The sequence below is a fragment of the Triplophysa rosa genome, linkage group LG7 (genome assembly GCF_024868665.1).
Source record: "Triplophysa rosa linkage group LG7, Trosa_1v2, whole genome shotgun sequence".
Lineage (NCBI taxonomy): Eukaryota > Metazoa > Chordata > Actinopteri > Cypriniformes > Nemacheilidae > Triplophysa > Triplophysa rosa.
The window spans coordinates 200860-214817 of record NC_079896.1 but is presented as its reverse complement, the minus strand read 5'-3'; the positions used below and the strand labels follow the sequence as shown (position 1 = coordinate 214817).

Below are 13958 nucleotides of genomic sequence, written 5' to 3'. Positions count from 1 at the left end.
CTGTGGCTAGTAATTATCACATGAGTAAATAATTGTACACTAAATATTGATTAAATATGTTTAAGCTCATCTGTTAAAAATCTAAACCTTCCATGAGAAAAAAAACTTACAGGTAAACCCACAACCCCAATACTGTATATGGTGGCATTGCACAGTCCTGCATACAATTTCTGTTCATTTTCCCTTTATTGAAAATAACAAAAAAATATAAAAAAGTAGAAATAGCTTAAAAGTGCAATAATGGTCAATAATACATTGCTCACTGAATTTAATTGACATTTATATTATACTACCAAGAACATGTTTTTTTAAATATTAATATAATATTGGTAACATTATAACTAAAGCAATAATAATTCTCAAGGGTTAGGCTATAGAATCATAATGTTGAACTGTGTAAATGTAAATTTTTATATAGTATATCAATGAACATTATAGTATACATAATGGAAAATGTAGTCATCCTGTCATTATATTTTAAAACAATATACTTAACGGAATATCAATAGTATACAGAATGATATCATTAAAATACATTACGGAATGATATCTATACAAGATATATAATTCATGGAATAGTTATACATGATAGTATACATAAGTGTGACTTTAGTTGAAAACTGTTTTATTTCAACATTATTAAACTATTATTTGCTAGATCTTTTCATTGTGATTTTTCCTGCCATTAGGGGGCGGTGTGGCTCAGCCGCGTGACGTCATCAAATGCCGTTCTTTCTCTCGCCTCTGAGCTTTCAAGTGCACAAGTTATGTCGTCTTTACACAGCAAAGGCGGCACAGAAACCGAATCTGAAGCGGCTTAAAACCACGAAAATGAGTATTTACAGAGAAATTTAATCCGCCACAGAGACGCCTTAACTCGCCTGTGTAAAGACGCCTTTAGTTTTGCAACGGGTTTATCGCGAAAGCAGTAGCAAAAGTCAAGGCGGGAAGATTTGAAACTGCAGTCACAGATTTGAGAGGTTGTAGATGCCTGTTTGTCGTTGCAATTCAAATCTGAATCTAGGAAAACGTGTAAATATGTGCTATGCATTTGTATCTGCCAATGTATTTTGTAAATGCCAGTTTACACATTTGTGACTATTTTTCTGCAACTTCAAATGCAGAAGACAGATTTGTGAGTTGTGTCCACGAGTGCAAATCTCAACATTCAACTTCAGTTTTTTATTTGACAAGTTTTCACATTGGGGCTGTGAGTGTACAGGTACAAATACTTTATAAGTTCACAAGTTAAAATCTACATGCTCTCAAGTTTTGCTACTGAAATATACATACTCACACACACACACACGCACACACACACACACACACACCTTTAAATATATCTAACACAGTGGTTCTCAAACAATTTTTATTGAACCAAAGACATCATCAATTATACAATGCTGGAACATAAATTCTTTTGGTCTTATTTTTCTGATGTTTGATTGCATACAACTTATGATTAGGGTTGGGAATTGTTTCAATTTTATTGATTCCGATTCCAATTCTGATTCTGCTTATCGATTTCGATTCTTATCGATTCCCAGTTTTGATTCCACAGTTGAAGTAAAACATTTAGATATCAACCTGTATGGTCATTTAGCCTGCTTGTTGACTTGTTTGCAAAATATTTATATATATTTATGAGCAGCGTTTTGTGTATATTTACACATAGAAACACACCTTTTCTGATTTATTACAATTTGTATTATCATAGTTGAACTACATCATGGTTAAACTGCAGTTACTATAATGCAACTATGGTTAATTTGTGATTCTGTGCTTTAATGCAAATTCTATAGCTAAACTGTGCTTACTATAGTAAAAAATATCGATAATTTTCATAAGGGCTTTTATTGAGATATCAGCAGATCATGCAACGCATGTACTTTTCTGAAAATATGTACACAGGAATTGATAAGAGGAATTCACATTTTAATCTCAAGTATCCGATTCCTATTCCTTTCGATTCCGATCCGATTCCTAGCCTTTCAATTCGATTCCAAATTGGAATTGATTTTCAATTCCCAACCCTAGTTATGATACATTTCTATATTTCATGAAATGCCACAAAAACGGTGCCCCCCGGCCCATCTTGGGGCCGTGGCCCCACTGATCTACACATCTATTTAAAGGGAGTCATTCCATGATCTCTATTGTTTTAATTCACAGCTAATTAAAAATGCTTTAACATAATCAACACAATCCATAATCTTAAAAACAGATTTTAAACAAACACTACACACAAAAACACGACATTACACACATCAAAGAGAAGATAAACATCAGTAATCGCCACTCATAATTATAGAATGTAGCTTTCAGATGAAGTAAATGTGAGTTTGACGTTTATTTGACACAGAAAAGTTACAACATCTACAAAAATACAACCGTTTTATAATAGGAATAAACACCTCACCTCACCTACCACAATGACATTATATGAAATTAATAGAAGTAGCTGCATTTAAACCATATTTGAATATATAAAGTTTAATATGTATACTGTATAAGCTCATGAATGATTAAATCTTTGCCCAATGATAATCATAAGAAAAACAGTTTAATAATCTTTATCATGCTGTAATGTTCATAAATATCACCACATATCCTCATCACACACACATTTAATAACAAACTCATTGACTGGATCTGGATGAATAATCTCTTTACATTCTGCCAGCAGTCTCTGTTTACATTCATGGATTTCTCAGTTGTACCACTGACCTGGAAAAAAAATACAAAATTTAGAATTTCACAGATTCATGATCAAATAAAAAGTAAAGTATGATGATGAAGTACAGTATATTTACCCTTGATCTTACTGTAGCAGTTTGAGCAGTTCACTCGATCTCTGTGAACCCACAAAGACTTTCCAGCTTCCAGATTCCCAAGAGCTGTGTGACATACAGCACACTGATACACGCACACACGCACGCACACACACACACGCACGCGCACACACACACACACACACACACACACAGAAACAGATAGTAAATACAGATTTAGAAGAGATGAGGTCATTCATGTCATTTACCGGAGTATTACCTTAAAGCAGGAGGTGTGACAGAAAATCTGCAGATCTTCTAGAATCATTTTTGCTGCTCCAGGGGTGGGTTTACCACAAACTGAACAAACATCACGGCTGCTGACAGACCTGTAGAAAACATCCACATGCACTGAGTGTCACAACAATCAATCAATCAATCAATCAATCAATCAATCAATTAATATGAGATGAATTAATGTGTTTCTGACCTGCTGGAGGTGAACTCTGAGAATGATGTTTTTGTAGGTGAATACACACTGGAGTGTGACTGATCAACTGACATCATGTGTGTCCTGACAACAACAACACACACACACACAGTCACTCTTCATACTGTCTCACTCTCTGCACTGTCCACACTGACTCACTGTCCGTACCGTCTCACTGTCCGTACCGTCTCACTGTCAGTACTGTCTCACTGTCCGTACCGTCTCACTGTCCGTACCGTCTCACTGTCCGTACCGTCTCACTGTCCGTACCGTCTCACTGTCCGTACCGTCTCACTGTCCGTACCGTCTCACTGTCCGTACCGTCTCACTGTCCGTACCGTCTCACTGTCCGTACCGTCTCACTGTCCGTACCGTCTCACTGTCCGTACCGTCTCACTGTCCGTACCGTCTCACTGTCCGTACCGTCTCACTGTCCGTACCGTCTCACTGTCCGTACCGTCTCACTGTCCGTACCGTCTCACTGTCCGTACCGTCTCACTGTCCGTACCGTCTCACTGTCCGTACCGTCTCACTGTCCGTACCGTCTCACTGTCCGTACCGTCTCACTGTCCGTACCGTCTCACTGTCCGTACCGTCTCACTGTCCGTACCGTCTCACTGTCCGTACCGTCTCACTGTCCGTACCGTCTCACTGTCCGTACCGTCTCACTGTCCGTACCGTCTCACTGTCCGTACCGTCTCACTGTCCGTACCGTCTCACTGTCCGTACCGTCTCACTGTCCGTACCGTCTCACTGTCCGTACCGTCTCACTGTCCGTACCGTCTCACTGTCCGTACCGTCTCACTGTCCGTACCGTCTCACTGTCTGTACCGACTCACTGTCCGTACCGACTCACTGTCAGTACTGTCTCACTGTCCGCACTGTCTATCTATCCGTACTGTCTCACTGTCCGCACTGTCTCACTGTCCGTACTGTCTCACTGTCCGCACTGTCTATCTATCCGTACTGTCTCACTGTCTGTACTGTCTCACTATCTGTGTTAACAGTGTTCATTCATGTGTGTGTAGCAGAAAATGAGTGTACTGTATGTCTCACTGGGATTGGAGCGGTTGTGAATACACACTTCCAGAGCGGCTCAGGATTAAAGTATCAGACAGATCATCCAGCGGAGCACTGACAAACACAATGTTGTGAATCAAACCATTTTTTGTTGTTGTTGTCATTAATGTAGCATCAGTGTGTTGATATGTTACCTGGATCTTTGACTGCTGTAATAGGTTGTGCTCAGGCTCTCAGATGATGGAGTTGTGCGTGTTGAAGAATAACTGACATCACTGTGTGTGCGTACACAAACAAATATTACATCATCATGTGTATCAAACTCCACAGTGAATACTGTTTGTGTATGTGATGAATGTGTGCACACCTCAGCTTGAAGTTCTCTGAGCTCTCTGAAGGTTTTGTACTTCGAGTCTCATCCAGGACAAGAGAACTTGAGTTAGAGCTGCTGATGATCCGTCTGTTAAAACATTTCACATTTAGACCAAAAGTGTCTGCTAAATAAATGAATGTAATTGCAAATGTTAGTTTTCTCAACTCAACTCAACTTTATTTATATAGCACTTTTTACAATTTTCATTGTTACAAAGCAGCTGTACACAAGACATATTGACAATAAGCAAAACAATTAAAGTTGTACCTGTAAAAACAAGAAAAAGGTGAAAACACAGACGACAGACACACCCACATATAAAACACTCCACACACACAATATGCACACGTACTAACACACATAGACATAGACACACAGTTTTGACCTCTAAACACACTCACTTAGTAGTAGTCACTGAGGAAGTGGGCGACTCGTTTTCATATCTTAAAAGACAGACAACATGAGTCACACACAGTAGAGAAATGTGATCATGTGACATGTTGATGAACGATGATGAATCTTACCTGCTTGGGCTCTTAACAGGTGATGGACTGACCGGTGTTTTCACACTAGTGTATAGAAGAGAAATACAGTTTCATATCATACAGACATACAGAATGAATCGTGATGATTTCATGGAACATTATGTCCTCTCTTACATGCTGGAGGTGGTGGATGTGACGGATGACACAGGTGGAGGTGGAGGTGGAGGTACACTGTTTACACAAACACACAATCAATGACAACGTGAACTGAACCGTGATGAAATATAAAACATATGTGACATGTGAAGACTTACATCACAGGTGAGACAGGTGCAGGACTGGAGGTTTTTTCTACTCTATTACACATAAATTAAACACAAGATCAACTCTTTTCAATCGATATTCAAAGATCAAATCCCAGCAGAGAATATTCACAGAAGTGATGACAAAATAAACAAGACACTCACCGATTGATAGTTTGAGATACGGTGACCTCTGGAGACTTCTCACCGAATGATCTTTTAATAGGACTACTTACCCTGTAAAAACACAAAACACAGCGCTTGTGTTTGATAAACGCTGAAGATAAAGAACGAGACACTGGCAAACGTTTCACTATTCTCCACCTACGGTTTATTGTTTGTGTTTGCGCCTGAAAAAACACGGGCGGTAAAACTTGATGTGTTAGGTGAGGTCTTGACCGCTGGATTCCTGCAACACAACATCTCACATGTTTAGTGGTTCATGTGTGTGTTCACTCAATGTTCTTCAGTATAAAAAGAGGAGCTGATCTCACTTGACTGGAACGGGAGGTTTGCGGGGCGTCACAGAGCTTTTAGTTGTCGTGCTGATGCTACAAGCACACAATGAAGAATCAACCATCTGAATTCCTTATGAAATAAACAAGTTTTGAACAGAAAACCCCACCTGCTTTTATTGAGCGCCTGACTGTCACCAAATCTGTCGAGAGATCACAAATAGATAAAACTGATCATTCATCTGAACACACGCTGGGATTTCTAAACAGCTTTGAAGGTAAAAGATTATAGATCACTGTTTGGTTAAAGAGTTGACGGATCTCCCAGAGTTCACCGGGGGGCTGAAATGACACAACATCACAGAGGAGGTTTATAATCTGACCTCAAGTCTGACAAATGAATGAATGTATGTATATTCATTATAGAAAATTACATTTCAAATAATGTTTTTGATTTCTGTTACAATATTCATTCTGGGAAATCACAGGGTTGAACATCCCTCATATTTCCACTCTAGTTGTACCTGTCAGCATCATCTGTTGATTTCAGCCGTCCCAGGACAGATTTACCAAAGTTTGGATCGTAACTACAAAAGCAAAATCAGAAATATTTTAGATCTGCGTCTGCCACTCATGTCATTTCAACTCAACTCGATGTGTTTGTGTTGGAGTCGTACTCGACCGGTTCGTCCTCCTCAACATCTCGTCTGATCCAGCTGCCGTCCTTTAACATGGTTCTTCTTCTGCCGCTGTCTTCCATCATCTTACTGGGATTCAAAAACCTGCGACACATTGTGTGTGTCTTAAAATAGATTTCATCTTCTTTACACAAAATATCATTTGTATCGATTGACTTTCACATGTGCGGTAAATAAAAGAACATGAGGATCTTGAGAGGAGATGTGTGATATCTGTCTGTAGTGTACTGTGAAGTGAAGTACACAGGAGATCAGCACATGCAATGTTAAAGTGAATGCTTGTGTTCGTGTACAGTGCTGCGGGCATGTTGCCATGCATATTTGTGGCAGGTGTTTGTTCTCACGTCTTGGTACCTTTTGGCAGTTCTCTAGGTGTGACCTGAAGTTACTCGTCCTGATCAACCAGCAGACGCCCCCTTCAAAAACTCTAAACAATTGCTACACACCCTGATGATTACAAGTTTCTCATTCTGCATTCTGTCTCTATTTCACCTGTCACTCATTTACAGAGCCAACAAATTAAATACACAGACATTCTGCTTTTTATCTCACGGTGGCTGTATGTTAACGTTTCTAACTACACAAATGTGAAATATGACATTTTTATGTGATTAGATTCATTAATTAATCATGTCTTTCACACGCAAATGCTTTTTAAAACACCTCAGTGATGTCCAACACATATCACGTATGATAAATAGCACACACACACACACACACACACACACACACACACACACACACACGTACACAAAATACTCAAAAACACTTCAATTCTACGTGATGTGGTGTAATGGAGGAGCATTCACTCACCTGTGTTTGACAGGAACCTGTGATGATGTGAATGTGAATGAAAGTGTTGATGTTCTGCTGCCACACCCTCTTCTGATCTCTCAGCCAATGAGAGGCCTTCATTCTCATACAGTAAACCTGAAGGGTGAGTTACTTACTGTAAACCTGTCACAAACACACGAGACACATGAACATTCTGTCCCAGCTTGAGTTTGAAACGCTCAGAAACATTACTTTTGTCATGTTGGGTGTGTAAATACATTTTATGTGCGAAGTTTCTGAGCTTTGACTGTGAAATACACGAATTTCGACGTTATTTGAGTGTTTAATGATGTAAATAAAGATGTGTCTTTCCTCACTACCTCGCGTTTGAGAATGATGTCTGATGTTGTGTGTGACGGACGGTAATATTAAAACACTTGCAGATGCTCTCGAGTGTTTCTGCCTTCTACTGGCAGCACGTGAAAACTACAATCCTTCGAATGTACCCAGAATGCACCGCGACACAGCGCCATTTTCGCGAGTGCGCGCGTCGCTGCAGACTACAGCCTTGTTTAATTGGGTCACGAGACACACGGAGAAATACTCGAACTGATCCTCAGTAAAGAGTCTGATCTCATCTGATCGATCTCCCGCCGAACCGTCACATCGAGCGAGAGCCAATGATCGCGTCGGGTCGCGCCGCTCGGATGAAGTGTTCACGCGCGGGCCCGGGCTGATGCGACACTGATTCACTGACGGAACCAACAACACAAGCAAAACAAAACAGGTACACACAACAAACACTGACAGAGACCCCCACACACAACAACAACAACACTCTCACAGTGACACACGAACACGGTGAGTTGAGTCTTGAGTTTTCATGTAAATATCACACATAAGTCACGTGACACGCGTCAGTAAACGACGGCAACTGTCATTGTTGTGTTGTGTAGTGTGATGATGATAACTCAGTTGTTGTGATCGTTATTATACAGCAGTGCATGTGCACAACTGTGTTTTGATTGTTCATGATACTGTGTGGAGTTGTGTTCACAGTGCAGGTGTTTATTGCATTCATCCATGAGTGTTGTAGAAGCTCAGTCATGATTACATGGATTCTGAATAAACTGCTGTCATCATCTGTCAGATGAATCAAATGATTTGTGTGTCATTTAAACATGTAAAGCAGGTGTTACTCATCATTACTCGCACGCTTTGCTGCTGTTTGTTCCTCAGAATGATACGAGGTCAGAAACGAGGAGATGATCAGGAGGAGGGACGAGGATCTCCTCCTGGGCCTGCACCCGGACCCGGGGCCGCCGCGCTCCATAAGAGACTCCGGCGCGAGGACTCGGAGGAGCGCGATCACAAGGACGGGACGGTGGACTGGGGTCAGCTGCCGCAGGAGATCTTACTGCAGATCTTTCAGTTCCTGCCGCTGCTGGACCGGGCGTTCGCATCACAGGTGTGCTGGGGCTGGAATCAGGTCTTCCACATGCCCGAACTCTGGAGATGCTTTGAGTTTGAGCTCAATCAACCCGCCAGCTCGTACCTGAAGGCCACTCACCCCGACCTGATCAAACAGATCATCCAGAGACACTCCAACCACCTGCAGTACGTCAGCTTTAAGGTACACGACACACTGGTACAAACACGCACGATGTCGTTTACACATCAGAGCGGATTTGAACAAGGAACCGTGTTTGGTGGTGTGAGAACTGTGTTGAATGACTTCAGTGAGGTTTGTCAATAATGATTGAAGAATGCGTTGTGTGTTTTCAGGTGGACAGCAGCACAGAATCTGCAGAAGCGGCCTGTGATATTCTGTCTCAGCTGGTCAACTGTTCTCTGAAGACCCTCGGGCTCATCTCCACCGCTCGACCCAGCTTTATGGAGCTGCCCAAAGTCAGTCCCGCGCTCTCGGGTTCACCTCTTGTGCCGCTGGCGAGAGATGTCATTTATGTTAAGGCGTCTGTGTTTTCTCTCCTCAGTCTCATTTCATCTCGGCCTTGACGGTGGTGTTCGTGAACTCTAAATCTCTGTCATCGCTGAAGATCGACGACACGCCGGTGGACGACCCGTCACTCAAAGTGTTGGTGGCCAATAACAGCGACACACTGAAGCTCTTGAAAATGAGCAGCTGCCCGCACGTGTCACCTGCAGGTGATGTCATCATTTACAGAATAACGTACAGGAACTAACTGCACACACTCACGTGAAAGATTCATCCAGCAGCGAGCCGTTTGATAAACATGATTAGCGTGTGCCATGACTGCAGGTTAACTGATGCGTGTTGTTCACAGGGATCCTGTGCGTGGCGGATCAGTGTCACGGCTTACGCGAGCTGGCGCTCAACTATCACCTGCTGAGCGATGACCTGCTGTTGGCCCTCTCGTCCGAGCGGCACGTCCACCTGGAGCACCTGCGCATCGACGTGGTGAGCGAGAACCCCGGCCAGCACTTCCACACCATCAAGAAGAGCAGCTGGGACGCCATGGTGCGCCACTCGCCCAAATTCAACCTGGTCATGTACTTCTTCCTGTACGAGGATGAGTTCGGGCCCTTCTTCCGCGACGAGCTTCCCGTCACGCACCTGTACTTCGGCCGCTCGGTCAGCAAGGAGGTTTTGGGTCGCGTGGGGCTGACGTGTCCGCGGCTGGTGGAGCTGGTGGTGTGCGCCAACGGCCTCCGTCCTCTCGACGAGGAGCTCATCCGGATCGCCGAGCGCTGCAAACACTTGTCGGCCATCGGTCTGGGCGAGTGCGAGGTGTCGTGCAGCGCGTTCGTGGAGTTTGTGAAGATGTGCGGCGGGCGCCTCACGCAGCTCTCCATCATGGAGGAGGTTCTGGTGCCGGATAATAAGTACGAACTGGATGACATCCACTGGGAGGTGTCCAAGCATCTGGGTCGGGTCTGGTTCCCTGACATGATGCCTACGTGGTAGACCGCCGGAGTGCCAGCGGCGCAAAACAGTTCCCCCCCTCTCAGCCCTAACCTGACGGTGACTCTCTGGAGGAGAGCGAAGGAAAACTCCAGCTGAATTATAAGACGCATATTTACACCACTCTGTGTTTAATCAACAGTCAGAGGTCCTGTCAGGCTCCGTGTGTGTGTTTGTACTGTGTGTGTGTGTGTATACTTGTGTCGTCTCTCTCTCAGCAGCGGATGTCTTATTGGTTTGTGTGTGCGTACTGTGTGTGTGTGTGTGTGTGTACAGGTTAAGCTATATTTGTGAGGGCCAAATGTTTTACCACATTTTACTGGTCCTCACTAAATAAAAAGGCTCATAATTCGCTCAAACAGTGTTTGTCTTTAAATGTAATAGAGGGCACATGTTTATGTGATTGTCAGGTTAAGGGTTAGGGTTAGGGGATAGAATATATCATAAGCCTGATATAAAATCAATGGAAGTCTATGTAATGTCCTCACTAGTATACTGAAACAAATCTGTGTGTGTGTGTGTTTGTATATCCCGGTGGGGACCTAAACCTGAATACACACCAACACATGGGGACTCGTGTCACCGTGGGGACCAAAATTGAGGTCCCCAGGGGCAAAAAAGCTAATAAATTGTACAGAACAATATTTTTTACAAATCTAAAAATGCAAAAAGTGTTCTATGATCTTTAGGTTTAGGGATAGGGGATAGAATATACAGTTTGTACAGTATAAAAAACATTACGCCTATGGACTGTCCCCACGGGGATAGTCAACCAAAGCCTGTGTGTGTGTGTGTGTGTGTGCGTGCGTGCGTGCGTGCGTGCCTAGTGGATGTTTTATTGGTTTGTTCAGAGTGCAACAGTCGTGGCCTAATGTTTAGAGAGTCGGACTCGTGACCAGAAGGTTGCCGGTTCGATTCCCAGGGCCGGCGGGTAACGACTGAGGTGCCCTTGAGCAAGGCACCTTACCCCAACTTGATCCCCGGGTGCTGCAGTGATAGCTGCCCACTGCTCCGGGTGTACGTGTGGTCACTACTCTCTGGATGGGTTAAATGCAGAGGTCACATTTCGGGTATGGGTCACCATATCTGACTAATAGGTCACTTTCACTTCACTTTAACAGACGCTCACAGCGTGATGTCATGACCAATCTGAGCTGTGAGTGACAGGCTGAATGACTCTTGATCCTCAGTGGTTTATTTAAGGCTTTTTACCAAACGAAGTATCAGCCTGTTTGGTGGTTTAACATGGTTGAAGCTTATCGTTCAAATGTTTCTCTTTTTCTTTGCTGATGTCATTTGTTATAGATAAATAAGAATGTTGGTTGGTTTTTATTTTAATCTGATGATTTCATCTCTCGGTCTGGTTGGAAGGACAATCACATGAATGTGTCAATTACATTCACGCTGAATAATCTGTGTCCGCTCGTAATCCTTGGGCTTCATCATGATGTCATCTCTATTTTCGTCTGTAATACATCAGTTATTTGATTTATGGTGGGAAAAGTGTTTGTTCAGTTTATAAAACAGAGGGAAAAGTAAAGAAATAGGTGGTTTGTTCAGTTATTCTGGCAGGTTTAAATAACACACAGTTTCATCATTCAGCAGAAGTTCTTCTGTGGGTCTGATCCACACAAATCTGCTCTGGATGGAAACGCTTCTGTTCTCATATAACTTATGCTTTATAATATGAAGTGAGTTCTTAGTCGACATGGACATAACATATTATTTCCCCCCTGCACTTTATATAGAAATGTATTTCGAAAATGTACATAGTATAGGATGAGTTGTGTCAATATTTCTCCTAATATGACGTTATTCTTCATATTATTTTTTCCTGTGCTTAAAATGTTAGTTAATTGTTTTCTTTCAGGCACTTAATTGCTCTCAGCTTCAGTTCATTGATCATGACTACATAGATTTTATTAATTAAAAAGGTTCATGTTGTTGTGGAAATGTTTCTGTTGTTTTGGAATAAACTTTTGTGAATGTAATAATTGTTCCTATTAGTTTTGTTGCGGTTACATTGGCATTTAATTGTAATAAAATCATTGGCAAAAAAAGCTGTAATATTTGTATAATGTGAGTAAATTGCAACATGATAAACAAGGTGTTTTTATTAATACTGTAGCAGGGGTTATCTGGTAAATTACTTAATAAAAGTTTTGGTTTAAATTGATAATCAAACATTTGCTGTTGAGCAGTTCTTTATTACAACGTTCTGAATAGTAATGTGTCATTTTCTCCTCTATTGACATCAGTCCTGCTGAAAGAGTTTCTCCCTGCAGATGTGAGGACAAAACATCATCATCGTCGTTATTATTATAGGGCAAATTGATGAAGAATGTGAATGTCCAACACTTCTCTTCTGCAGCAGTAAATCTTCATCTGTGTGTGATTCTTCTCTGAATCCATGAATGCCCTTGAGTTACCACACACCAGCCCTTCCTGATTGTGTCGCCATAGTAACCGCATCTCTGTGGCTCCACGCATCATTACACACAACATCCGTGCAGCTGTTTGTTTTAACCACCTCAGAAACATTATTGTAACAGATAAACAAAGGTTTAAATAAACCTGAAGTTCTGTTCAGATTCATATTCATTTAAATATCACATACGCAGTCTGTATTGCCCGCTTGCTAAAAATTTGACCTCTTAAAGGGATAGTTCACCCAAAAATGAAAATTGTCATCATTTACTCACCCTCTTTCATACCTGTATAAATTCCTTTGTTCTGATGAACATAGAGAAGATATTTGGAAGAATGTTAGTAATTTTCAGTTCCTGGACATCATTGACTGCCATAGCAGGAAAAATTAAATGGTGGTCAAAGGTGCCCCAGAACTTTTTGTTTTCCTAAATTCTTCATAATATCTCATTTTGTGTTCAACAGAACAAAAAAAAACACAATATGTTTATTCCTACTATGGTCGTGGATGATGTCCCAGAACTGAAAATTGCTAACATTCTTCCAAATATCTTTCTCTGTGTTCAACGGAACAAAGAAATTTAAACAGGTTTGGAACAACCTGAGGGCGAGTAAATGATGGCCGATTTTTCATTTTTGGGTGAAATGTCCTTTAAGAAATACTAGGCAAGCCTGTACCTTTAAAACATTCCCATCAAAGTTCTGTTAATGAGTTTTCATCTTGACATCATCATGATGTATGAAATATGAAAGAATGTCAAGAATTGTTTAACTCCTGATAAATGAAAGATACTTCACATTTATTACAGAAATTAAAATGAACAGTCAGTTCATGACATTTATTGTGACAGACATTCAAACATTTAAACTGTGATGACACTGAAGCTATAAAAAACTTTGAATTCTTTTCATTTGATAGGATGACAGTATGGTGAATTATTATGTGATAAAAATGTTGACAGACAGGCAGCAGAGTAAAAACTGTGTGTGAAGTTTACATTTTTGCTGATTTCAAAAATACATTTCAGAAAAACAACAATGCAACCCAACAAAAATAAGATTAGCTTAAATCTTGCTTTTGTATCAAAAGTGATGGTAAAGCCATGTATTTAGACTTTAATGAAATTAATCACATTAAATCATTAGTTTATAACCCAGATCTCATCCCCCATTGACTACCATAGTATTTATTATCCCTACTATGACAGTAAATGGGGGA

The 13958-nt window shown here is 41.3% G+C and overlaps 2 protein-coding genes across 3 annotated transcripts; one reads left to right on the top strand and one right to left on the bottom strand.

The window, feature by feature from the left end:
• Nucleotides 1-2147: 2147 nt before the first annotated feature.
• Nucleotides 2148-7447, bottom strand: LOC130556383 (sciellin). Of its 2 annotated transcripts, XM_057337322.1 has the most exons (19): nucleotides 6949-7445; nucleotides 6574-6678; nucleotides 6421-6483; nucleotides 6194-6238; nucleotides 6067-6099; nucleotides 5936-5992; nucleotides 5770-5850; nucleotides 5607-5678; nucleotides 5454-5495; nucleotides 5314-5370; nucleotides 5179-5223; nucleotides 5056-5097; nucleotides 4649-4741; nucleotides 4476-4556; nucleotides 4318-4395; nucleotides 3262-3345; nucleotides 3052-3160; nucleotides 2814-2916; nucleotides 2148-2727 (listed from the first exon to the last, which is right to left on the bottom strand). In XM_057337322.1, the coding sequence occupies exons 2-19, from the start codon at nucleotides 6657-6659 to the stop codon at nucleotides 2711-2713; spliced, it is 1188 nt and encodes a 395-aa protein (XP_057193305.1). In that variant the 5' UTR covers nucleotides 6660-6678; nucleotides 6949-7445; the 3' UTR covers nucleotides 2148-2710. The 2 variants fall into 2 exon arrangements, with proteins under 2 accessions (XP_057193305.1, XP_057193304.1); XM_057337321.1 differs by having other exon boundaries at nucleotides 6574-7447.
• Nucleotides 7448-7746: 299 nt separating this feature from the next.
• fbxl3b (F-box and leucine-rich repeat protein 3b) lies at nucleotides 7747-12495 on the top strand. The gene is made up of 5 exons (XM_057337320.1): nucleotides 7747-8155; nucleotides 8608-9001; nucleotides 9154-9276; nucleotides 9363-9534; nucleotides 9675-12495. The coding sequence occupies exons 2-5, from the start codon at nucleotides 8609-8611 to the stop codon at nucleotides 10313-10315; spliced, it is 1329 nt and encodes a 442-aa protein (XP_057193303.1). The 5' UTR covers nucleotides 7747-8155; nucleotide 8608; the 3' UTR covers nucleotides 10316-12495.
• Nucleotides 12496-13958: the final 1463 nt, after the last annotated feature.

Coding starts and splice junctions, on each gene's coding strand:
- LOC130556383 (XM_057337321.1), bottom strand. CDS start 6,689: ATGTGTCGCAGGTTTTTGAATCCCAGTAAGATGATGGAAGACAGCGGC. Junction 5,993..6,066: donor CAGGCGCTCAATAAAAGCAG/GTGGGGTTTTCT, acceptor GTGTGCTTGTAG/CATCAGCACGACAACTAAAA. Junction 4,557..4,648: donor TCAGAGAACTTCAAGCTGAG/GTGTGCACACAT, acceptor ACGCACACACAG/TGATGTCAGTTATTCTTCAA.
- fbxl3b (XM_057337320.1), top strand. CDS start 8,609: ATGATACGAGGTCAGAAACGAGGAGATGATCAGGAGGAGGGACGAGGA. Junction 9,277..9,362: donor GCTTTATGGAGCTGCCCAAA/GTCAGTCCCGCG, acceptor TTCTCTCCTCAG/TCTCATTTCATCTCGGCCTT. Junction 9,535..9,674: donor CCCGCACGTGTCACCTGCAG/GTGATGTCATCA, acceptor TGTTGTTCACAG/GGATCCTGTGCGTGGCGGAT.